The sequence below is a fragment of the Lissotriton helveticus genome, chromosome 9, assembly GCF_964261635.1.
Source record: "Lissotriton helveticus chromosome 9, aLisHel1.1, whole genome shotgun sequence".
NCBI lineage: Eukaryota > Metazoa > Chordata > Amphibia > Caudata > Salamandridae > Lissotriton > Lissotriton helveticus.
Window position 1 is genome coordinate 916248812 of NC_136070.1, and position 25680 is coordinate 916274491.

At 45.9% G+C, this 25680-nt stretch overlaps 1 protein-coding gene across 1 annotated transcript in view; it reads right to left on the bottom strand.

The window, feature by feature from the left end:
- Window positions 1-25680, bottom strand: part of RYR1 (ryanodine receptor 1) — a 1073089-nt gene that overhangs the window by 66757 nt on the left and 980652 nt on the right. Inside the window, exons 88-90 of the mRNA XM_078661091.1 lie at window positions 13365-14674; window positions 9025-9101; window positions 2959-3142 (exon numbers count right to left, since the gene is read on the bottom strand). Coding sequence (XP_078517217.1) covers window positions 2959-3142; window positions 9025-9101; window positions 13365-14674 — 1571 coding nt within the window. The remainder of the gene's footprint in view (window positions 1-2958; window positions 3143-9024; window positions 9102-13364; window positions 14675-25680) is intronic.

Consider the following 25680-nt stretch of genomic DNA (forward strand, 5'->3'; position numbering starts at 1 on the left):
ATACATGCCCTAAGGACATGCATGTCTTACCATGGATTGAAAGTTTAAATTCATGTAAATTGGAGAATATATCTGAAATATTCAATTGACTACGGAGTATTTCTTTTGAAATTGTTTCACACAAAACAACACTGTGCAGGGTTCAGATTGGGCCCAGGGGGACTCACCCAATTCTTGGGTGCGCAACTATATTGGTCCATAGACTTCACTATCGAAGGAAGAGACATCTAAAACTACAGGCACCCTTTCCAACATGGCTGCCATAGAAGAGCTGTCCTCTGTGGCCAGGCCAGGAGGAGAAAGAAGGCCAGAATCTGCTTGCTTCACCCAAATCAGCAACCCAACTAGGCTTTCCTGACCCGGATTACGCGGCAATACTCCTGCTGAGCAGGACGGAAACACAGTGAAGGGCAGTGCCGGCTACTCTTGCCTATTGCGGCTCCTACCTGGAATACTAGAAAACGGCCACCTTTTTCTGCCCTGCTGTTCCTGGCGCTTAGAACTTATTTTTCGACAAATAATTAATTACAAAGTGTATTCAACATTTGATTTGGCGTTTCACCAGATGATCCTCTGTACCCGGACTGGGTTGGAATTATCACCAGTCGTGGGGACTACTCATCATTCCCATTTGGCGATAGCCCTGAAGATTTGGAGTGCATTCCACTCCAATGAAACACGTGTCGGCTGGCGCAATGAACAATATTGCTGCACTTACCAACTGTCCCTCGTTGTTGCTGTATTCAGAACCAAAGAATTTATTATAATTCGTTGTTGCTGTATTCAGAACCAAAGAATTTATTATAATTTGTATCAATTTTGTGTGTGCTCGGGTTTCTTTTCTCACAAGCAACCCAACTATCCACCATAGGAGGATCCAGAGGCATTGGTTGAACAAGCCCAACCTCTTTCTCATTTTCTTCCAAAAATTGTTCCACCAAACCCTCATGCATTAGCCCTGCACCCAGCTCTGATGTACGCCGATCCAGCGTCATACCGACGTCGGGAGAGGACAGTGTAAGGGCATCTGATGGTGTCACGGACAGAATGAGGGGAGGTCGACATCTCAGGAGCAATCCCGAAGGATTGTGCACTGCCGCCGATGCGTATAAGGGCCTACTAACTGCAGCTGAGGGCGAACCTGTCGGTGTGGACACACTCACAGCACCTGTCACCTTTTTAGGGCCTGAATGCGCTCCAGGGGAAGGTGAAGACCAAAAGATGGCGAGGAGAGCACAATGATAATTTCTCATTTGAGTTACAAATTGCCTCGGTTCCAGGAAAGGGAGGGAGGCACAGGAGAGACTCTTGCACAGAGTCCTCAGCTTGAGGGTGTGAGGAGCTGTAGAAAACCACTATGGAAGATGATGAAGCCGGGAGATGCCGCGACTTTGACAGTTTGTGGTGTGACTTACCACGGGACGTTAATGGCGAGCAACATCTGCGTGAACAATTCCTGGAACAGCTCCATGAAGGGGCTGTTGATTGGGAAGGATTCGATTTTGGAAAAGGGGGTGGTGATGGACAGAGTTTCTGAAGGATGCAGAATACTCCTACCAAGTCAAGAGATCATGGTTTTGATCCATCACCGTTTTTTAGCTCACTGCACCATCCCAGCTCAGAACCTGGCTATATGCAAATTAGTCTGTTCCTGTCCCAGTGCATGATGGGAACAGGGCAAACCAAACTACCAAGCCAATTCTTATACTGGGAAGGAAACAAGCTTCCGGGGACCGGTTTCTGGCATCACAGCCTTCGTCGGCCCGGCTTACTTGAATCCTGATGGTGCAATGAGCAAGGGACTCACGTCTGAGTATACCCTCCCACACATAGTGTGGATAAAATCGATTTTGGAAAAGGGGGTGGTGATGGACAGAGTTTCTGAAGGATGCAGAATACTCCTACCAAGTCAAGAGATCATGGTTTTGATCCATCACCGTTTTTTAGCTCACTGCACCATCCCAGCTCAGAACCTGGCTATATGCAAATTAGTCTGTTCCTGTCCCAGTGCATGATGGGAACAGGGCAAACCAAACTACCAAGCCAATTCTTATACTGGGAAGGAAACAAGCTTCCGGGGACCGGTTTCTGGCATCACAGCCTTCGTCGGCCCGGCTTGCTTGAATCCTGATGGTGATTGGGAAGGATTCTGCAGATTTCGACAACTGCGCCGTCAGGAGCTGCATCCTTCGCTCCTTCAACACATTCAGCTTTATTCATTGACAGGCATCACACTCCTCTGAGTCGTAGTGCTCGTTTAAGGACCACATACAGACAGAATGAGGTTCCGTGGTCGACATCTGTCAAGCACACGACTCACATGGTTTAAAACCCGAAGTCATAGAAAAAAGGCATATTGATCCAAGTGAAAAAATGTCATAGAAGGCCAAAAAAACAGCTAGAGGAACCGCTTCTGTGGATCTGTGTTGTACCATGTAAGAAACTGACGTCAGTGCATCGGGGATGGGCTTATATGGACTCAGTCAATGTCACATTTGGTGGAGGACGTCGCTACAGAGTCACATGGTACCCTCGAGGGACACGCAGAGGTTTTGCTGAAACATTTTCCGGATCCAATCTGGTGCCTGGGGAGAATTCTAAGGTAAGGAATCTGCGACTAGATGTCTCTATCAGTTCCAAGGTTTTAAGACATTTGAATTTTTTTTAAAGCAAATGCACTGAAATTTCAAATAATTTAGATTCGGAGAAACTAAGACGCGTTATGTTCTGCTCACACTTTTACTTCAAACATTAATATAGTTTTTTGCAGGCTGGGACTGGAGACAGTCCCAGCACTATTAGGTGGTGTGATCTGGTGCAATTCACTATCTCACACTGTGCCTTAGAATTCACATCCAAAAATGAAGTGATCATACTCTACCTTTTGACATCGAAAGTCCTGCATCAATGAGATTGTGGTCTTGGTCTTCAGCAACTATTCATATGCGGAGTACTCACCAGAAACTTGACCCTCTGGATCTCAAGCTCGTTCCAGAACTCTAGACCGCCCTCAGAGCTTTCCTGCATCTTCTCCTGCTGGGTGGCCTTCCTTTTTTGCTTGGCCTCCACATTGGGATCCTGTGGCTCCTCTGGCTCCGGTGCTGTTTCCGGAGGGTCTACAGTCTTCTCGCCATTTTCAGCACTGCTCTCCAAGAGGAAAATAGGGGACACAAGATAACAGAATGAAGGCAGTTGAATAGGTTTACTGTCTACTCTCTGGTTCAGTCTCTCTTTGATTTCTTTTTCCATCCAATCTCCCTTGCCATATCCCATCTACTTATCTATCTCTCTCTCTCTCTCTTTTGCTCTCATTATCTCTCTTGTACAGATTCTTTTCTCTGTGTTTGCCCATCATCCATTTTTTTTTGCCTTGATCCCTCTCTACTCTAAATCTTGCCCCACTCTCTTAATCACAGTTACTTCTTGAGGAGAAATCATAATGGCTCAAGATTTCTTAAGGAAACAGTAAAGCACAACCATGTTTCACGCTACCCGTTTGCTATTGTTCGTAGATGAAGCAGAGGATATGACAGCTTTCAAACTACAGAACTCAAAAACTGTGGAAGCAACGTTTGGATAGACATTTTCTTTCAAACACCAATGCAAGTGACTTCCAAATTACTGTACCTGAGTCGGCAAAAGACAGTCTTACTTTTATAACTACTATTGGAATGTTTCTGTTGTCTCGAAGCTTCAGGGAACAGCTGATTCCTCAAAGGAATGCTTACAGAGCAAACCACACTACAACTATGCATCTGATTTAAAGGACAGAGGTAACATTAAACCTGTCAAAGAAAAGTAGATTTACTATATGTGGCTTTGTAGTCTATCTCCTTATTCTGAGTTCTTTAGCTGGGAAAACTCACACTAGCAGAGACTATACCATCTCCATCAAGAGCCCTTCAAGATACAGATGTAAATCTGCCAGAAATAACTTACAGCTCAACCACCCAATCAAGAGTGACAGATCCACAACCACATCTGTTGCAGTCACCTTGGTGACAGGACAGTGGACTTTCATTTAAGCATAAGTAGAGTCTCTAACAAGTTGGGATAGCAAGTATATTACATGGATGAGATATGCAGACGATGCAAACATACCCCAACTTTAAGGGCTCATTTTCAGTGGCCACATTTAGTGGTTGAATTCACACTGGAGGTCACACTAACAAAAGCTGATCATCCTATGGTTCATAGAGCTACTTTAGTGGAGAAACCTTTGCTGCCCTGGCAGCGAACCATACATTTGGTGGTTGTCTGCTGCAATGGCAGAAAATTCACTAATAAAACTCTAAGTCAGTTCTTAAAGAGATGTATGTGAGGAAGCCAGAAGCTGTTTGTCAGCTGGAGACCAAGAGCAAAAGGAGAATCTCAATGTGGGGGAAAAGAAAGACGTCTATGCATCATTACCTAAAGTCAGCACATGGTAGTGGAAGCAACTGCAAAGTATGAGAGTGGTTCCCTTCAGGTCGTTGATGTCCTAAACCCACAGTGCTCTATAACTGTATGGCCATTTGCAAAACGCATTTGGCTGGAGAAACCATGAATTTCTCAGTAGAGGCTCGAAAGTCAGCATTTGATAGCTGTATGTGAAAGGAGAGACTAAGGGTTACGTTCATCTCACGAAAAGACACAAGAGTCAAAAGTGAAAAACATTTGAAAATAGGAAACTATGTACCTGCCTATAATGAGGCATTGGAATACCCTTTAGGAAAAAAGCATATGCAGGTTCATTGTGATTCAGGATTGTTTACTAGTTCATGAGTGACAGATCACAGCAGATCATCTGTAGTTCCAGCAAATATTTTGGGTGTGAAGCAGGCTAATAGTCGCTTTTGTGAAAGAATAGCATCCAAGTGGTACTTCAGCTAAAAAGATTTAACGTTTTCATGCTTTTAAAAGAATAAGTTACCTAGGAATAGGGCTCTTCAGCATTTTGTATCTGTCATAGATTCACACTCTGGAATTGTTCCGTGTCTTAAGATTAGACAACGTTCCCACGGCACTGGAAAATATACTCAATATTACTCTATCCACCTCAATATTTGAACTGAACTCTGGCTGATGAGGTGGCCACTCACAGCTCATCTTCCTGAAGACGCTCAAACTGCCAGCCAAGAGTAAATCATTTGCATAGCCTCATGACAGGAAAAAAAAAGGCTGGTTGCATGTGAATTTTTTGAATCACACCTATGTAAAAGAGTTATAATTAGAGGTTAAAAAACGGTTTCTTTTTAACAGTAGGTCTTTTATAAATGTACATAACGGTAAAAGAGAAACCATACTGGCAGGTGGTAATGAGGCTCACCATAAAGCAGTGTCTGCCCCACTGTCGATTCTGCTCTAGACTGTACATCAAGGCTGGAGTTCTTGGAGATGGAGTGTGTCCTCATAGTTTCTGCTCTGTAGGTTTCTTATAGGAGATCTCTTGTGAAAAGAAGACTATAGTGCCCATGTCTCTGACAGAGAGAACTCTCACCCCACCAAGAAATGATCTTCCCACCTGAGTGTGAGCTGTTAACGATACAGGAAAGAATATATCTTGAAATGCCTTGCTTTGACAAGGCCTTGTCTCTCTTAGCTTGCCCAAAGGGAACAAAGTGTTGCTCTTACATATGAAATTTCTTGATTTTATCTTTGCAGAACTTTAAACATCTTTTAATATCCACAGAATATAACATACTTTCATCTACAGAACTTTTCTGTGAGTAGAAGTATGGAAAACGTGAAAGAGATTTTAGGAAAGAATCTTGGATTGATTGTTTGAGTCTCAGCTCAATACCGTTGGAATTGGGAAAATATTTCACTTTTAACTTCCCCATGGTTGAAAGGAAAGCTTTTAGGCAGCCAGTTCCTATTCGTGGTTGGAGGTCTGCATAGGGCATCTGTACATACATTGCCAAACCCTAAAGCAAACACAAGAAGATGATGGATCGATCGCTGAAGCTTTTCAGACACTCACCTCCAGTCACAGATCTGGGTTCAATCCATCACAGTTCCTTAGCTCACTTCGCTACCCCAGTTCGGACCCAGGCACATGCAAATCAGTCTTGACTCTGTTCCTCATGGGAACAGTCCATCCCGAAGTTCCATGCATTCCCTAAACCGGAAACAAGCATCCTGGGACCGGTTCCGGGGTAACACCTCTCTTCGGCCAGGCTAGCTTGAATCCAGTGGCAAAGTGAGCAAGGGATCCACATCTGGGCATATCCTGCCAAGTAAGGGTGAACAAAGCTAACACAAGGAGATGATGGCCAGAGGGCTGAAGCTTTTCAGACACTCTCCCCCAGTCACTGATCTGGGTTGAATCCATCATCGTTCTTTAGCTCACTTCGCCACCCAAGTCACCTTGCTGTGCTGTGCTGCACTGTGTGACAGGGAAAGGGCAGGACAATACAGCACATGCCTGCCTTTTCCCCTGCGCTGGGGCCCTTTTGGCATCTTAGCGCCCACACAGGCACCCTTGCACGGTGGTGCAAGGGTGTCTGCGTTGCATGCAGGATTGTTTTTCAGCAAGAAGTGCCACCTTCCTGCACAAAAACAATCCTGAGAGGCATATTCCTCTTTCTATGTGTGCTACAGAATGCAGCACACATAAAAAGCATCAGTAACAAGGAGAAATAAAAGTATTTCTCCTTGTTACACCTCTACTGAGAAGGCGTTTCTTTTGGGCACATTTCCAGGTTTACCAGTTCTGGTAAATCAGGGAATGCGGCAACAACCATGGGAGTTGCGTGGGATCACCCATTTGCACTGCATTGCTTTCCACCAGATTTATGGAGCCACTCAGGGCCCGGCAAAATAGACTTGTGTGGCTTCATAAATCTCACTTAAGGTTTGCGGCGAGAATGTACCAAGTTGTGTGTCGCAAACATGACGCAAACTGGCTCCTAAATAGGCCCCATAATTTCGACAGGTAGGGAGTCATGTTGTCTTGGTCATCAGCTGTGCTAAAGAAACTCAAAACTGTTATAACGATCTTAACTTTTTTTCATCCTGGTCTCATATTCATTCTCCTCTTGAAAGGAGGACATATACTGTAGTAGCAGATCTGGAGGCTGACAAACTATATTTATTGGTGAAGCCAAGAGGAACTATATTTGAAATGCTGTGATCAAGAGCAACACTATTAGAGCTTAAGTCAAGGTTAATGCTGCTGACCAGGTAGGAACCAACAGCTCTGCAACTGAATATGTAAGAACCGACACCTTAGGAACCAAAGTAGTAGAAGCAAATGAGTAGGTTACCCTCAACAAGATAAAAGCCAGCAAGGGGATGGAGCAACTGATAGTGGCAGAACTGGCTGTGCACCAGTAACCAGTGGCCACACAAATGCAGTATGGCAGCCAATAAGCTTTCTAAATACTGACGGACGCCAAAGGCAGATGAAGGAGCAATTAATAGCACAGACACTGATAGTTTTAATGTGGACTTCACTGACAACAAGGCAGTTGGTGTTGTAGATTGCGCCTTTCTATGAGTTACTGGGACACTTACTTTTTAGAGGAGACTATGTAGGTGGGCCTACTTGGCACTTCAACAATGAAGGAGCAGATGTACCTTTTAAAGTTACAGATGAAGGTGGTTGACCAGAAGTCAGAACATCAACAGAAGACTCAGGATTTTTTAGTCACTTTAGAAGTCTCTGAAGGAGACTTCATTTCAGAGCTTAGATTCGTTGTGCCTAGTTGAGAAAGAAGCAAACTCCTTTTACAGAAGAGTCAAGGTCAGGGTTTTTTTAGGGTCTTCAAGATACTAATCCAAAACTGTTAGACAATTTTCATAGTTTTAGTTGGTCCGGGTGTATGCAGTAAATATACAAAATTTGCAGATTATCCATGTGGATCTTTTTCTTCCTGCAGTAGCTGCAAGCTTTGAAGGCTTAGCCTCCAGAAGCAAAAGCTCTATGGATCAAATGTTTCACGCAAAAAAAGAAGAAACAGGTTTTCAGTACCATCTCTATCTGCACATGAGATTGATCAAATTTTAAGAGTTGAACATTTAAGGAAAAAAAATTTAAAATGACGTCACTGAGCAGAGTTCTAGAGGACTCTCTTCTCTTTACCAGCAGTAGGAAATCTGACAGTTGCACCCTCTCTAAGGACTAGTGCTTTATGTCTCTCCACGTCACTGGCGAGAAATCAGGCCACATGTTTAGGTGGATAGACAACAAGTAGTATATCACTATTTTCAATGTTAATTGAGTGTAATGTACACTATTGTGTAAACCTGTGTACAGGTAAACTACTGAGAACTCCTAGCCAGATGTGAGGGGAATCATTTTAACTGGTGAATCTATGAAACAGCCAATGCTGGATTCATTTGTCCATTGTGATAAAATTCAAGGCTTTTTACAAGCTTGCATTTTTCTATGCATTGCAATCAAGTATTTTTTTTAAATAGTGTATCCCTGTGATGTTCCTGTCTTTATAATATAGGCACGATAATATGCGTCTTTTGTGTAATACCGATTTTTATTCGAGAAGTGAGACCTTTTTTCTGATCAAATAAAAAACATGTTGTCTGGTTCACTTCCAACTTTGATCCTTGTGTGAAGAAATGATGCAAATAGAAGATTTTAAAGACTGAGGCTTTCATTCATTTAGCTTATCTAAATATTTTGCTCTTAAATAAATTTGCACCTTTCTGCCTTTCCTATTCTCTTGTCCATCTCATCTTACAATTCTTTTCGGTTCATTCTTTTGCCTCGCCTATCTTTTGTCTAAAGCTCTTTCTTTCCTACCATCCATTCCCTCACTCTCACTCTCTCTGTAGCCTGGTCTTCCTGCCTTCCCTGATTTGCTCACCTTCTTAAACTTAATTAGCCTTTCCACTTCTCGCTCTACCTCTTCATTCCCATACACTGGCCCACACTTTCTTTCTGTTTTCCCTTGGTCCCTCTCATTCTCTCCCTCAATATGACACTCTTTCTGCAATCATCCCCCCCTCTCTATCACGTTTCACCTTTCTTACATTTCTGACTTTCAACAAATCAAATATTGCCCAAAGCTCCCAACAACTTACTCTGCCTTTTCTGGTTCAGCGGGGGGTTCATCTACTGGGGGTGGTGGCGGCGGCTGAGGAATAAATTCATCCAAATCCTGTAAAAGTAAGCATTACATAAATCAGACTTCCAGGTGGGTTGGGTCTTTGTTCATTTAACCATGTCTAATGAAAGTTATGACTGCCTCTTTCCTATGAATGATCATTGTTTTACATGAAAATAAGGTTTCATTATGCCTAGTATGGCAGGTATACCAGTGGTAGTTATTGTTACTTACCACCAGTGACACATAAACCAAATTAATGGAAGAGGAACAATTTTCGGCCTATAAAACAAGCATTTACAATGCAACGGTTTCGACTTTGGAAAAATTTGAGCTATTGGCATTGTAAATGACAAAATTTGTATTTATGTGTTGGTTTTGAAAAGATAAATAAATGGCATTGTCATTTACATTGCCAATAGGTCTAACTTTTCCAAAGGCGAAACCGTTGCATTGTAAATGCTTGTTTCAAAGTTGTCTTCAGGTTCTGGTTTACCGTACATTCCGATAATAGGGAATCTTAGCATAGATTTTACTGTAGGTTCACGCTATTGGGACCCTGAAAGCAATTTAGGATTCAAGACCTTAAAACATGATGCAAAATGTTTGAGAATCTTTTAAACGCTGCATACGACCTGAAATAACTAGCATTAAGAACAAAGTATGTACTTTAAACATGAACTTGACGAATAATGGCAAAATGTTAACAACAAAGAAAGAAGTATACTTTCCACCATGCTGGAACTAGATTTAAGTAAGTATGTAAGGTTCTTCTTTGCTACCCTCCCCCAAACTGATAATTTTGGAATGTTAACACCACATGTGTAACACAGTCACTGTTTTAAAGTTTTAAAGCCTGAATATAGAACTTAACAGCAGAAAGCTGTTTTTGCACCCATTGTTCAGCAGGTTTACTAAATGTTGACCTAGTGTAACTAGAACATTTTGTTTAATAAAACTTATAACTGATGTAGTAGATGATGGATTATAAAGCAAAGACAAATTTACACAGGAAAAAGCCGAAGCTGAATCCCAAATCATCCCAGTGGCCCTGCTTATATTGCTCTGAACTTTCAGTTTTGAATTAAGTTAACTGATTTCAAGGTGCCAAGGTAGAGGGAATTTGGCTCCGGTGATGTCACCACAACTCCACATTCAGCGTCAAGATAAGAGTCAGCGCCTCCTACCAGGGTGGACGGCTATGCCAGAAGTTTGTCTGGAGCCTGAGATATTCAAGAGGTGAGGAATCTGCAAGCAGAAGTATCCACAGAGCTATAGTGATAACTCCCAAGCCTTTGGAGTCAAATGTTTGCCACCATCACGATTTCTGCCGCACGACCGTTACTAACAAGAAGGCTGGGGTATGAGACAAGTGCAGAGCCCTCAGCTCCTAGGCTGTATTGCTGACTACACTACATCTAAACATCAGCAACTCAAGAAGGGCGACCTTAAACACGTCCTATTATATAGTTTGAGGTGCTTACACTTCTATCATGGAAGTGACAGGATTGGAAATCTGTTAGAACAGCTTAGGATGCATTTTATAAGCAGTTACATGAAGTTTTCTTGCAATAATGTTTCCAAATTGATAGCACTACATGGTGGATGTCTGGCTTTACGTTAAGCTGGCTTAAACGACAGAAACTGTCATTACGTGCTGCAGGAAAGGCTCGCACTGAGAAACACAGTGTTTGTAATGCCAGTTCTGTGGGGTGGAAGGCCGGAGACTCGTTACCTCTCTGCCCTGCTGGATGAAGACGAGGCAGGTGAAACCTGAGCATTTGGTGAACCTGCTCACGGCCTGGCAGATAGAAGAAGCCGCAGTGCCTCGCCGTATCCCCTTACGAGAGAGTGCAGGTACAAAAGTGAAGGGCACGCTTACCCTGGCGCTGGCCAAGGGCCACCGTCCCCTCCTTGTCTGTAGATTCTTCTGCCCATTACACTAAGTGCTTCGGGGTTTGGCAGCCCGCGGGAGTTACACAGCGCTCCAGGCATGCGTGAGCAGTGCTGCAGCTGTCACTGGGATCATGTCCGCTGCCTGTCTGATCCCAATTGCTCGCTTTCGGCAGTTCAAGGGCAGGCCATCTGACATCGTGTCCAAAGCCGTGTTGGACAGAGTGATTATCAGCCGTTTCGCTGCAGCTGTTAACTTCTCGAGTTACCAAACAGATGGTATTACTTTAAAAACTCAGCCTAAAGGCATTGTGCTTTCCGCTGTTGGACTTGTTTGGAAGTCAACGGGACGCCCTATAAACGGATTTCTGTCATTCCTCTAGTTCTGAAACACTTTGGCTGGTGGCAGTTACGCCCATGTGGTTTGTGTAAATATTATTTCTGTGCTGTAAAGAACACATTCAGAAGGGTACTTTGCTGTCTGTATGCGGCCTGCCTTGCGGGAGGGGGCGGGAGTGGACACGGACGGCGGGAGGGGGCGGGAGTGGACACGGACGGCGGGAGGGGGCGGGAGGAGGCGGGAATGGACAGCAAATGTGAATCACGGACGGCGGGAGGGGGCGGGAGAGGACACGGACGGCGGGAGGGGGCGGGAGGAGGCGGGAATGGACAGCAAATGTGAATCACGGACGGCGGGAGGGGGCGGGAGAGGACACGGACGGCGGGAGGGGGCGGGAGGAGGCGGGAATGGACAGCAAATGTGAATCACGGACGGCGGGAGGGGGCGGGAGAGGACACGGACGGCGGGAGGGGGCGGGAGAGGACACGGACGGCGGGAGGGAGCGGGAGAGGACACGGACGGCGGGAAACGTGCACAGGACAGCGAGGGGGGGCGGAAAGGCACACGGAGGGGGCGGGAATGGACAGCGCATCAGTGAAAGGGGAGGGAACGGGCAAAAACGTAACTCCGCCCTGGGAAAAAATCTCGGGAACGCCCCCGAATCTGGTCCGGCCTTGACGGACAGATCTCTGTTCCAATGGCTAGCCTCCATTTATGGAGCTAGCCAATGGGACAGGGGGGCGTATTCCATTCTCCTTACTGGAAATCAAGAGATTTCTCTGGAGGCGGAGCTAAGAGCTCCGCCCTCCAGTCGAAACCTAAAAAACATTGCACTGGGTTACAGCTGGGGTAAAATTACTACTAGCATTTCCTCATTGCACTAAATAGGTACTGGGCAAAACTGTGGAATTTAGGACCCCCAAAAGAATGTACAAAAGGGTTTTTTATCTGTGTATTTTTATCACCCAGTGGAATATTCTCCCCAGATGATATATAGGTGTTGGAGCTCAAAGACAGCTTTTCTGGTAACTGTATTTTCCAGTCTTGCATTCAGTACCTCACACAACAGTCGCATACCAGGGCCAGTAATGCATAATTGCAGTACTGCAAGTGGAAATACAGGTGGAGAATTAATCTTACAAATATTTTTTTTTCAATAACAGTGGCAGTGTTGTTTTTTTAACAATCCTGGCTGATTAAATCACCAAAATTACAACTGGAGAACTCCTTCCATATGATATCCTTTACAAACCATTAAAACATGTTTGTGAGCAGGAGGTACTTTTTTCACATCACTGTGTAATCTTACAAATAATTCCACTAATTTCTTTAATTATCTAAAAATACTACCAACATTAAGCACACTATTTATTCAAAGAGATATTCCCAGAATACATAGCAATGTTCATGATACTGGAAAGAAATCCTGCAGATATCATTTCAATATTGTTCATAATTAATAACGTATCATTGGATCACCACCTCCCGTTCTCATGAGAGCAAATTTGAGAGTATTAATGCACCTCCTATGGAATATTATAGCTTGCTTCTATTACTGGGAAATACTTTTAAAATTACAGCAGTGTTAAATAGGGGAAAATATGTACATGCAAACAAAACAAAGCTGAAGCAAACTTTAACCAAGCTTAGTTTGGGACACCAAAAACAATCAGTCTCCTAGAATGCAGACCCATTTTAAAAGAGGTATCAAAATTGGCGCACTGCAAAAGCAGTGTAAGATAAAGTGTCAGAGTACACCGCCAAAACACAATTACAAATTTTAGTATTACCAAGGGGCATTTGCCGATTACTTAACCCATGAGAAAACATTATTGGCCAGTTGCTGTTTTATAATTATGCAGAGCTAGATGTGAATGAGTGTGGTTTTACAAGTATGGTGGATAGGCAGAAGATTTTGCACTGACAGCACCAAGAAGTCACCAGGGCACCATGAGAGCTCAAGTGAGGCCTGCATATTAGTGAGACAGTGGAAGCACGCCACTTTAAGCAACACTGATAATAACACTAGATGTCAGGATATATGTGCCACTGCACCAAGCAATAGAGATCTTCTGTTAACTTACACCTAACTTCCTCTTGATAATGGGTGTCCCTTCCGGAGTTGGAGGCTCCACGGGTGCAGACTCGCCAATGTCTCCAAGGCCACCAGGGGCGTCGGGAGAGCTCAGCTTATAATGGCTACCATCCTTCTTTAGATCCATGCCAAACATTTCAGTGTCCTCCTCTTGTACCTCTTCTTTTATTGCATCAACAAAATCGGTTTCATCTCCAGCCTCCTGGACCTCAGCACTGTCGGTGACTGGTGGCCCATCGCCATGAACCTCATCCTGTGTCGGGTCAGGCATGCTAGCCAGGATTTCTGTCACTGTGATCTTCTTGGCCCCTTCCACCAAGCTGCCTCCAAACAGAGTGTGCCATACGATCAGGAAGAAGCCCTTACAGACACTGTAAATGAAGTGTAGGATTCCAATGAACACAGTCCAGAGGAAGGATGCCACTGCCATCACAATCTCTTTCAGGGTCATCTTTTTTACCTTTCGGTACTGCTTTCGTAAGTTTTTGTAAGTGAACATCTTGAAAAAGTTGATCACATTATCCATGAACTCCCCAAAGGCTGAGGATGACTCAGTTGGTGCTGCTTCTGACTCCGTCTCGGCCCCCTCTGTGGACTCGCCTTCATCATCATCCTCCTCTTCCTTCTCCTCCTCAACCTCTGAGATTTGAGCTGCGATCTGCATCTCAAATATGGTATCCTCACAGAAGTTTACAAAGAGCTCCATCTTCTCTGACTCTCCACCCTCATTAACCACGTCAAAGATGAACTGCCTTTTGGATTCTTTCACCTGGGGCATCTCCCACTGAGCCTTGTTGGTTTCACTAATTTCAAAATAGATACGCTCAATTCTTTTGCTTGCACCCATAATTTCAATTCGCCCAAGATATGGTTTGAAGTAGCTGATGATGTTGTCTGCCAGCTCCAAAAAGTTCTTTAGTCTGTTGTCATGGGGAACATGTTCTGAAAGGTTAGTTAATAGAACAGCAACATTAAATCCAATGTCCTTTGCAGGCTCTTGGAAGCGGTTGGCAAATTCTTCATAGTTGATCATCTCATTTTCATCTGCCTCGGAGCACGACAGAAGAAATTGAATCTCAGAAGGTGAGTACTGCTTCTGGCTGTCCATGGCCTTCTGGAAATCCTTCTTGGAAATGAGGCCCCTTGGGTCAGTGACATAGTCGCGAAAAGCATCAGAAGCCACAATATCCTTCAGTTTCAGAAACATATCAAAGAACTTAAGGATCATCTCCACATTACTGGAGGACTCCACCAGCATGTCCACCATTTGTCTGGCAATGGTTCCATTAACCACATTCCCTGGAAGAAAAGAGAGGATGTGAGAAGAACAAAGTCATGCCTCTGAAAAAACACAAGTAGCTGCAAGTCAAGTCTATATATGTTTATATTTCATTTGCTGTTTTTATACTTGTTGTCTGTTTTTCATCTTGTTGCACATTTTGGCTCTATCTTTTTTCACTTTTGTTCCTTTTATAATTTAACTCGTTTTTTTCCCATAATTTCCTTTTACTTTGCCTGTGTCTTTTACCCGTTTCTCCTGCCTCATTTTCCTTCAGTGCCCATTACAATTACCCACCAACATTTTACCTTTTTAGTTCCAAAGCTTTTATAACCCTATGTTTTTAACAGTCATAAATATTTTATCATGAGCATTGCTCATAAACCAATACAAAACGGACATTCAAATATATACTTTATACTTCCCCAATTCTTGTAAAAAAACATCTTCACTAACAACTGCAACCAAAATTCCAAGAGGGCACTTTGGGTAGGGATGTATAAAATATACATTACGTGACATCAATTACATGTGCGTAATGACGAAAAAACGGAAAAACATTTAAATCTTCTTTTCCATTGGTTCACATATTTTGTGAACAGTTGGATGCAGTGAATGTTTAGAACATAGATGCCTATGATATAATTGGCAGATATATGTCAGACATTTTTCCAGTTGTCATCATTTTGTCGGCTCTCACATATCTTTGCCATGATCTATAGACACGTTTCTTGACCTGCCGCCATACTCTTTGTGGTGGATACTCTAACTTCAGATTCATCACCTTTAGATTATCCCCAGGCTCCAGGCTAGATCCAGAAGATTTTTCAGCATAATCCCTGCATGCCAGTATGTGGGATGGTGTGGTTCCACATGACATCTGCTCCATTCTGCCCTAGAAGTAACAGCTGGAGCTACATATAGGTGCTACCCTAGCACGCTGATGTCAGTTTCTTTCTAGCACCCTGTGCCTTTGGACGCAGAGCCCAAAGACCAATTGTTCATACCAGTGTACAGATCTCTAAATTGGGACCTTTTTAGATGGAGAAGAGTCCATTCTAAAATACGGGGAGGAGCTGGGATGGAGGTGAGGAAACTGTTGTTAGAATATCTACCAGAAAAATTGTTACAGAATGTAAGTACCTTGTTCCTATAATAGATTCTTTCAACCACAGTTTCCTCACCTTTAGAATAGATACCACCACAGTTGTGGGTCTGTGGAATAACTTAGTCCAAAAAGTCCTTCAGGATTGAATGGCCAAAATGCCCTTCTCTTGGGACCGAGATGTCAAGGTAAAAGCTGAAAACGCTGACTGGTAACATTTAACAGTACCCACTGCAAGTCCTAGCTGGGCCACAGGCCAAACAAACAGTAACACATCCAACAGTTTGGCCTGTAAAAGGTCCCTGTTACGGGTGCCACACCAAGCCAAAAAGTTGTACCATCATCCAGCATAAACAGATTTTGTAGATGGCCCACTGGCTACCAAGATGACATCTACTACTTCAGGAGATAGATCGAAAGCAGTCAACTGCCACAGCTACATTTCTACTCATTGGGGTGCAGATTGCACAGGCCCAGGAACAAGGACATGCCATGCTGCTGCAACAAGAGATCCTCCTGAAGTGGCTGCCTGATCAAAGGACAGACACTAATGCCCAACGCTAACACTCTCCTAGCCGAACTCGGAACCACTAGGATAACTTGGGACTGGTAGTTTCTGATCATCTTCTGAACGCTGGGCAGGAGAGGTAGTGATGGGAAGGCATACAGGAATCCTGTGCTCCACTCTAAATGGAATGCATCTCCAAGGCAGAGCCGTCTTTGGAAAAAAAATGTGTTGATAACGCACATTTTCAGAGGTGGTGAAAAGTTCAAGCCAGGGTTTTGACCATTAAGGAAAGATTCCCTGCACCACTTCTATTGTAACTGCCATTCATGATCTGCTAGGCATCGCTGGATGAGTTTGTCCGCTCTTCCATTGAAATATCCTGGCAGGTGCCCCCACATTAGCTTGCTGGAGTTTTGAGCCATTCACTTGGTTTTGAAGGCGTTCCTACTGTCCATTAGGAGTTGGCAGGCTCAGGTCCTCACGAAAACACCTGCACTATGTGGTATTATATTAAGCAGTATACAGGATGGGTCTTGGGCTCTGTGACAGGAAGTCATGCACCTCTTGAACTGGCAGAATCGTCAGAGCATCCCCTGATAATACCACATGGAGGTGGTGTTTTTGTGAGGACCTGACCCAGTCGAATCTTAATGGACAGTAGGAGGGCCTTCAAAACATAGCGAATGGCTCGAAACTCCAGCAAGCTAATGTGGGGGAACATTTCCAAATGAGAGTCCACTCAACCTCTCCCAGATAAACTTTACAGCCCAGCACACATCCATCACTAACGTCAGCTCTGGGTGGGGTAGGGAGACGGGTCAGTCCTTGGTCCAACTACAATCGAGAAGGTGCCACTGCAGATCTTTTGCAGTCTCTGCCAAAACCTGGATGGAATCTGACAGGTTCCCCTTGTCCTAGGTGCACTGAAAATTCAGGTCCCCCTGCAAAGCTCACATTTGCCATCTGGCATGGTCGACGAGCAGGATACAGGATGCCAGCAGACTGAGAAGCCATAGAGCCATCCTCAGATGAGAACCAAGCTAGAGCCTGAAACATGAGGATCAAAGCTAAAATGTCCTGGACTCTGTGATGTGGATGGACGGCCTGGACGCGCATGTTTCCATGATGGTGTCAATTGTGACTGCGGCAGCTTTATCGTGAACCTCAGTGATGTAAGGATATTCGCCACTGTCTGAAGGTGGTCCACAACTGATTCTGGCAAGCCCCCCCTTAACAGCCCTTTATTGAGGTAGGCTAAGACTGATACTCCCTAGTTTCTGAAGATGGGTAGCAACCATCGCTATTACCCTTGTGAACTCCTGAGGGCCACACTGATGAGACCATGGCAGATGAACATTTGTGTGCCCTCCTTGGAACTGCATGTACCATATGAGGGCCAGTTGAATGGGGATATGGAAATAGGTGTCCTGTCGGTCCAATGCCCCCATCCACTCTGCAGGATACAGCTCAGACAAAACCTAGGCCAGTGTGAGCATCTTGAAATGTTCCTTCTGTAGGAAGAAACTGAGGGATCAAAGGTCTAGAATGGGACGAAGGCCTCTGTTCTTGGTAGGTTGGAGGTTAGAAGGAAAATAATTGGGGTCAACTCTCTCTGGGATTCACTCTTGCTTTTGGGAGTAAGATACTATGTAAGAAAAGAAGGATCACCCAGAACAAGTCTGTGATGATGTGCCACCTTGTGGGCAGGAGCAGGGATTATTCCTAGTGTCCATTAAGGTGTCCCTTGGAGCCTCACTGACGAGCAGTAAGGGTTCTGTCAAGGACTGTCCATGGTTTAACACCTCTGTGAGGATTCTAGTTTTCAACATGGTGGATGGTACTGTAGAACCCACATTTCTGCTGCCTGTCTGGCGAATAAAGGCATTTCTCAATGAAAGGGCCAGGGGGTGAAACCAACTTCTTGTCAATTGCACTATCCAGTACACTGGCCTCTTAAAAGTCCACATAAAAACTGTCATCATCATAATGAGGGGTTAACTCATCATCATTATCACCAGAAGGTGGTTGGCTCGGATCGGAGCCCGATCTTAAAAAACTGGTGGAACACTGGCAGGCGGCTCCTTGGCAATGCTACTGCTTTGTCAGAGAAAGAATGTATTGGGGCCAGGCGCATCAGAACTGGGCCAGAATGTGGCTTCGGCTGAGAGGGATTCAGTTCGGAGTTGTACAGAACAAAAGGACTGACATCCTCCTACGGCATCAGTATGTAGGAACGAGAAAGGATATTCTCCAGGTAATTCTCTACTTCCTTCAATTCCATAAAATATGTTGCTGTTCTTTCCAAAGGGCCTTTCTCACCTGGATTATTGCAGCAGCATTTTTACTCGTCTCCATATGAGCTTGCTAGATTAACTACGAGTTCAAAATCAAGCACCAAGGCCAAAGTCATAAAGACCTTATCATTCCTGGTATCAGAACACTAAACTGGTTACCATAGACACCAATTAAAGGCCACAGTTTCAGCCCCTGTCCTGCCTTATTCAACCCCTGGCACTGCATTGGCGATTCCTGACACCTGAGGTTGCAGAATCAGTGATAAGTATACAGGGGTGGATTGACCTTATGGGTATACACGCCTCACTCTCCTTGTTCTGTGCCCTTTTTATATCACACTATTAATGAATAATATCCTAATGTCCTATTAATGTCTTATTATTTACTATTATTGTGATAAAAGGACAAGTTACTTACCTTTGGAAATGCCTTATGTGGTAGAGACTATCTAGCTGCAGATTTCTTACCTTAGAATATCCCTCAGGCATCAGACGTGATCCAGAAAATCTTGAGCAGTACCCCTACGGGCCTGTAGGTGGCATTGACCAACAATTCGTTAGCGTTATAAGTGTTACATGCGCCGCATGTGACACGTGTAGTGCCTATATAGGTACCACCCAGGTTGCTAACGTGGGTTTCTTTCGTGATTATTTCCGCGCCAGAAGCATGGAGCCAATGGCAAAAGGCTGAATTGAACAAGTTACTTACCTTCGGTAACGCCTTATCTGCTAGAGACTATGGGCCATATGTATCAAGATACCCATTTGCGATTCTCAAATAGCGATTTTTTAGAAATCGCTATTTGAGAATCGCAAATAGGTATGTATGTACAAAATCGCATTTTTTTTGCGATGTCTTAAAATTCCTTAATTGCGATTAGCAAATTGCGAATCGCAATTAAGGAATACTTTCCCATTCATTTCTATGGGCCAGGAATTTGAGTTTGAAAGGATGGTATTGCAATGTGTGCAGTCAGTTGCCGACTATTGGGTTGAAACTGACGCCCATTTCTTAGTGTGCCTGACACAGCACTCTAATCATACGTTACAGTGGTTGGGAGAATGGCAGTGCAACGCTTGCGTTTTTTAGCACCTAACAGCGGTTGGGAGTGCGGTAGTATGACGCATATAGCTAGTAGCGGACCACCGGGCAAAAGCTGATGCCCGTGTGTTGATGTGCTTGATACGACATGTTAACAGTATTTTACAGTTTAGAACCGGCGTCCCACTGATAAGACAGTAACGAGGTATTGCTGTGGCTGTGAAGACTGCACAGGCATGAACTCTATGTTGCTGGCACTACGTAATATTCTTGGGGTGCACAGCTCTACAGGGGTTTGTAACTATCAGCATATTGGACAGAGATACACATATCATTCTAGTGGTGCCCACTCAACTCCATTGTCGTGTTGTTTTTATTTAGGTGGCTTGATACACTTTGAGCACTGGGAGGACACGTGATCATATGACACGGGGTCCGCTACATGGTCGCTGGTATGTGATGCCCGGGCGATCATAAGGTAAATAACTGTCCTTGACTAATTTAATACGGGGCGATATTGTGAGTGAATTTGCCCTGAATATACTAAAACCTTTCGGCTGCAGGGTTGTATATTGCGGTATTTTCATTACTGCACTCCGGTCTTATCTACACAGGTCCTTTAAATTGACAAGGTGTGAAGATTGAGAATAGGGCACCCCATCTTTTGCCCAGATGAAGTTGCTGAAATTGGAGCAACGAAACATGTCGGCTTCAAACAATGATGGTATACAATTAACCATTTTTAATTGGAGGGTTTTGCAGCACCAGAATAAAGATAGATAGCTAGCAAACCCCTTCACATTTTTACTCTTTTTCGGAACCGATCTTCATGGTTCATTTTATATGGGGTTCTGGTATTATTATATGTAATCGCACAATAAATGTTAGTATTTGTCTATTGTTGGTGTATATGTCACTATTCGCATTTGTGCACATGTAAATGTCAGTGTGTAATTTCCTTTTCTTCACCCAGAGAGAGTGACCAATGATGAGAAGTGGGTAAACAGGTGATTGTTAACCGGGAACCCCCTCGGGTGATTCGACCATGAGGCACTCTCTCTGTTTCCACTTCAATTTTTGGGTGTCAATGTACAGTGGCCTGTGTCCATTTCTTTCTCTAAATGTATGCATCTTGACCTTGGGTATAGTGTTAACTTACACGTTAACGGAATCTAGATTGTTAATGATATATCAGATCCCTCTATTGGTCTAAGACTTTGATGCTGGCCGTCTTGGTAGGGCTCTTTGTGATTGAGAGTTGATTGAGCGGGGGCGGCTCTACCAGGTACTTTCCCCCTACACCCCTAGATATTGATGTGTCCAAAGGACACCCTGTTGCACCCCTGAAATATGCATGGGTGCACATGTGGCGCACATACATGCCCTAAGGGCATGTATGTGCGTCACATGGCACTTTGAAAAATGCAAAAATGTGCATTTTTCAAGGAATCTGCAACTTACCACCAACTAGAAGTTGGTGCTAATTTGCGATTCCTTAAGGACATTTTGCAATTTTTTTTGCTTCATACATTGCATTTAAGGAATCGCAAAATTTGCGATTCCTTAAATGCAATTGCAAAATAAGGAATCTCAAATTTTGGGATTCCTTATTGTGCCCCAGATTTTGCTTAATACATACCATTTAGCAAATTCGCATTTGCGAATGCGAATTTGCTTGATACATATGGCCCTATATCTAGCCACAGATTCCTTACCTTTGAATACCTTTCAGTTCCCCTTCAGCTCCGAGTCGGAGTGAGGAATGGCAATGGAGATGGCAACGCCAGCGCCTGGAGCTTCGTGACCGCCACCGGGAAGGTTCAGATGGTACGACCGGCGTCGGTCCGGATCCGGGGATGGATCCATGGGGTCCACTGGAACTGGGGTCGGAGCCACGGGCGTGGAACAAGATGGAGTCCCCTCCGACCCGCAGGGCCCGAACGCACTGGAGGGGTAAGGGGTGCCGAAATATGAGGCACATGGTGTTGTGAAATTCTTTAAGTTGGGTTGGGGTCGCTCCGGCTCCCAGAAAACCAGGGAGGCACTGAGTCAGCCCAGGTACAGGCTCAGAGAAAGCAGGTATCAAATGCCGATGCTCCCTCTTCTTATTGGCTGATGGATGAGGAGAAATCGAAGTCCACTTCAACTTCTTCCTGTGCTTCAACTTATCCGAGTGTCCCGAGGACTGTGAGTGGGACGATGATGACTTTGGGCTCCACAATCACTCCCAGGACTTTCCACTTGACTGGGATCTCAATTTGCACAGAATCACCCGCTGGGATGCCATTAGCTTTAGGGATTCATGGTGCGTCAATTGGAGCAGGACTTTGGGTTGTGGTTGAACTCTAAACACGACAGACAAACAAGGTGCGGGTCCGTCACCGACATCGACATTGATGACAGGGTGATCAGGGCTTTAATACTGTTTTCTGACATGACATCCTAATTACACCAGGAGGAAAAACCTCACAAACATTCAACAAAACATCAAAAAAATCCAGTCCAAAAATTACTGTGGGCTAGCTCCTCTCCAGATCAGTACTGGCTAGCAAGGAACGAAAAGAACTAACATCAGCATGCCTAGGTGGCACCTATATGGGTACCATGAAGTCACATCTGGTGTAGACAACGCATGCAAAGCCAATCGATGTCACCTACCGGTGCGCACAGCTCCTACTCACAAAAAATATTCTGGGTCCAGTCTGATGTGTGAGGAAATTCAAAGGTCAAGAAGCACAAGTTACTTACCTTCAGTAACGATATATCTGTAAGAAACAGTAGTTAGTATTAGATTCCTTACCTTAGAATACCCCCAGGCGTCAGACTGGATCCGGAAACTTTTGCATAGCAGTACCCTTGCGCGTCGGTAGGCGTCGTCTGCGGGTCCGTCGTCACCGTCGTTGGCGCCGGGATGACATCGCAGGAGTCCTTAGACGCTGCCCTCGCATGCTGACGTCAGTTCTTATACACAGCTTTTCCGCGCCAGAAAACGCAGAGCCATGTTAAAAACCAACACTGGTGCCATAAAAACTAGGGCCCTAAAAGGGGATGACCTTAACCCTAGATATCGGTTCGCAGAACGGGGAGGATGGGTGGGGCGGTAAGGAATCTAATACTAACTACTGTTTGAAAGAAACAGGTTAGTATTAGATTTCCTACCTTAGAATAGATACCCCAGCAATACCAACCGCGGTGGTGGGTCTGCGAACCAATGATCACACCAGAAAGTCCTGGAGAATGGAACGGCCGAAAAAGCCATCTCTCCGGACTTGGCTGTCCAGGCAGTAGTGTCTTGCAAACGTGTGCAGTAAGGCCCACGTAGCTGCCTGACAGATGTCCTGCAAGGGGACTCCCCGGCCCAGGGAAGTAGTAGCCGCCGTGGCCCGTGTGGAATGGGCACGAAGCCCCACAAGAGGCTGCTTTCGAGCCAAAGAGTAACAAGCCTTGATGCACAAGACGACCCATCGAGAAATGGTTTGTTTGTGCACCGCCTGTCCCTTTTTAGCGCCAACGTAACCAACAAAGAGTTGGTCATCCACATGGAACTGGCGTGTGCAATCCAGATAGAATGAGAGCGCACGTTTTGGGTCCAGGCGGTGGAGCCTCTCTTCCTCTTTCGAGGGATGCGAGGCGGAAAGAAGGTGGGCAAAGTGATGGACTGCCCGATGTGGAAGGCAGTGACTACCTTGGGCAGGAAAGAAGGACGAGTCCTCAGAACAACTTTGTCCGGATGGACAGAAAGGAAAGGAGCTTAGAAGAAAGGGCCTGGAGCTCACTCACTCTCCTGGCAGAGGTGATGGCAACCAGGAAAGCGGTCTTCAGAGTAAGAAGGCGAAGAGGACAGATATGAAGTGGCTCAAAGTGAGCGCACATCAGAAAAGTTAGAACAAGGTTCAAGTCCCACTGAGGCATCACGAAAGGAACTGGAGGAAACATATGAGTGATGCCCTTCAAATACCTATTTACAACTGGGGACTTGAACAAAGAGGGCTGATCAGGGAGCCCGTAAGAAGGCAGAAATGGCTGAGAAGTAGCCCTTTAGAGTGGGCAAGAGAGAGAATAAAGAGGAGAACCTCTGAAAGAGGGGCAGAAAGGGAACCCACAGCCTTTGCTGTGCACCATGCCACAAATGTGATCCACCTGCAGGCGTATACCGATTTTGTGGAGGGACGCCTGGCTGCCAGAATGACATTACAGACTTCAGGAGGCAAGTCAAATATAAGTGGAGACTGGACAGGTTTGGATGGAGGACCGTCCCCTGCTGCTGCGACAGACGGTCCTCCTGAAGGGGCAGACGAATCGGGGGATCGACAGACATGCTGAGTAGCTCGGGATAACAGAACCTCCGTGCCCAGCCCGGAGCTATAAGGATGACTTGGGCCCGGTCACGCCTGATCTTCTTCAGCACTCTGGGCAGAAGTGGTATAGGCGGAAAGGCGTATAACAGACCGCAACTCCACTCGCGACGAAAAGCGTCGCCGAGCGAGTGCCGCCTTGGAAATTCCAACGCACATAACTGATGACATTGCGTGTTCTCTTCTGTGGCGAATAGATCTAACCAAGGCTCTCCCCTTCACCGAAAGAGGCCTTGCGCCACGTCCGAGTACAGACGCCATTCGTGATCCATCATGCACCGACGGCTGAGCTTGTCTGCCCTGGCGTTCAGAGAACCTGCCAGGTGTTGAGCCACCAGGGTCACGCCCTGGCGTTCCAGCCATTGCCAGAGGCGCAGAGCCTCCTGGCAAAGGGTCCACGACCCCACCCCGCATTGTTTGTTGCAGTACCACATGGCGGTGGTGTTGTCCGTGAACACCTGCACTACACTCCCCCGGACAGAGGGGAGGAATGCTTTCAGTGCTAGACGAATCGCCCGTAACTCCAACAGGTTGATGTGGAGCCGGGCCTCCGCCGGAGACCAGAGGACTCTGATCTCCGCCTCTCCCATGTGGCCCCCCTAGCCCTGGAGGGACGCATCCGTCACAACCACGTGCTCCGGTTGGGGAAGGGAGAGGGACGGACTAGGAGGGTTTTGAGGCGGATGCTGCGGGGGAAGGTGTGGACTGACCTCGCCGTTGTCCCCGACCGCCGGGATGGCGGTTCCCACGGCCGCCACCGCGTTGGGTATTACCCTGCGGAGCGTGGCTGGCAGCACGTGTGGGTACACCCCTTCCGTGGCCATAAAAGGAATGAAAGGCAGCCGATTGCTGGCGCGGGGCCGAGAGGCCCAAGGACTTGGCCGTAGCCCTGGAGTCCTTAAAGCGCTCGAGCGCATGGTCTGCCTTGTCGCCAAAGAGGCGACGGCCATCCAACGGCATGTCCATCAATGTTTTCTGGACATCGGCCGAAAAGTTGGCGGACCTCAACCAGGCGTGGCGTCTGACCGCCACCGTCGTTGCCATCGCTTTACCCAGTGAGTCGGTGGTATCCAGCCCACATCGAATGGAATATTTGGCTGCATCCCGGCCCTCCACAAGGGCGTGGCCGAGTTTGGCCCGTACCTCCAACGGACACTCTGGCAGCACGTCCGCCACCGTATCCCACAGAGAGTGGGTGTAGCGGCCCAAGAGGCATGCGGTGTTGGAAGACCGCAGTCCCAGACTAAGGGACGAGAAGATCTTTTTGCCGTACTGCTCGTACCTCTTGGATTCCCTGTCCGGCGGTGCCGACGGGAATGCGGTCTGGGAATTAGAGGCCTGGATGACCAGGCTCTCGGGGGTAGGGTGGGTGGACAGGAAACATGGATCACCCGGGGCGGGGCGGTGGCGTCTGGGCACGTTCCTATCTACGGGCGAACCCGTAGCGGGCTTGGACCAAGTGCCCAGAAGAACGTCGATCAAGGCCTCATTAAAGGGCAGCAGAGGCTCGGCCGAGCTTGACTGCGGTTTAAGGACCTCAGTGAGATTAGTCCTCACGGCCGCGACGGGGAGCTCAAGGCCCAAGGCCTTGGCAGCCCTCATCAACACCACACTGTAGGTTGCCCCCTCCTCCGAAGCCATGGTAGGAGGGGAGACAAAACCAGTGTCTGGAGGTGTCCAGGCCACTGGCCTCCCCAAGGTCTCCTGCCCAGTCCTCATGAG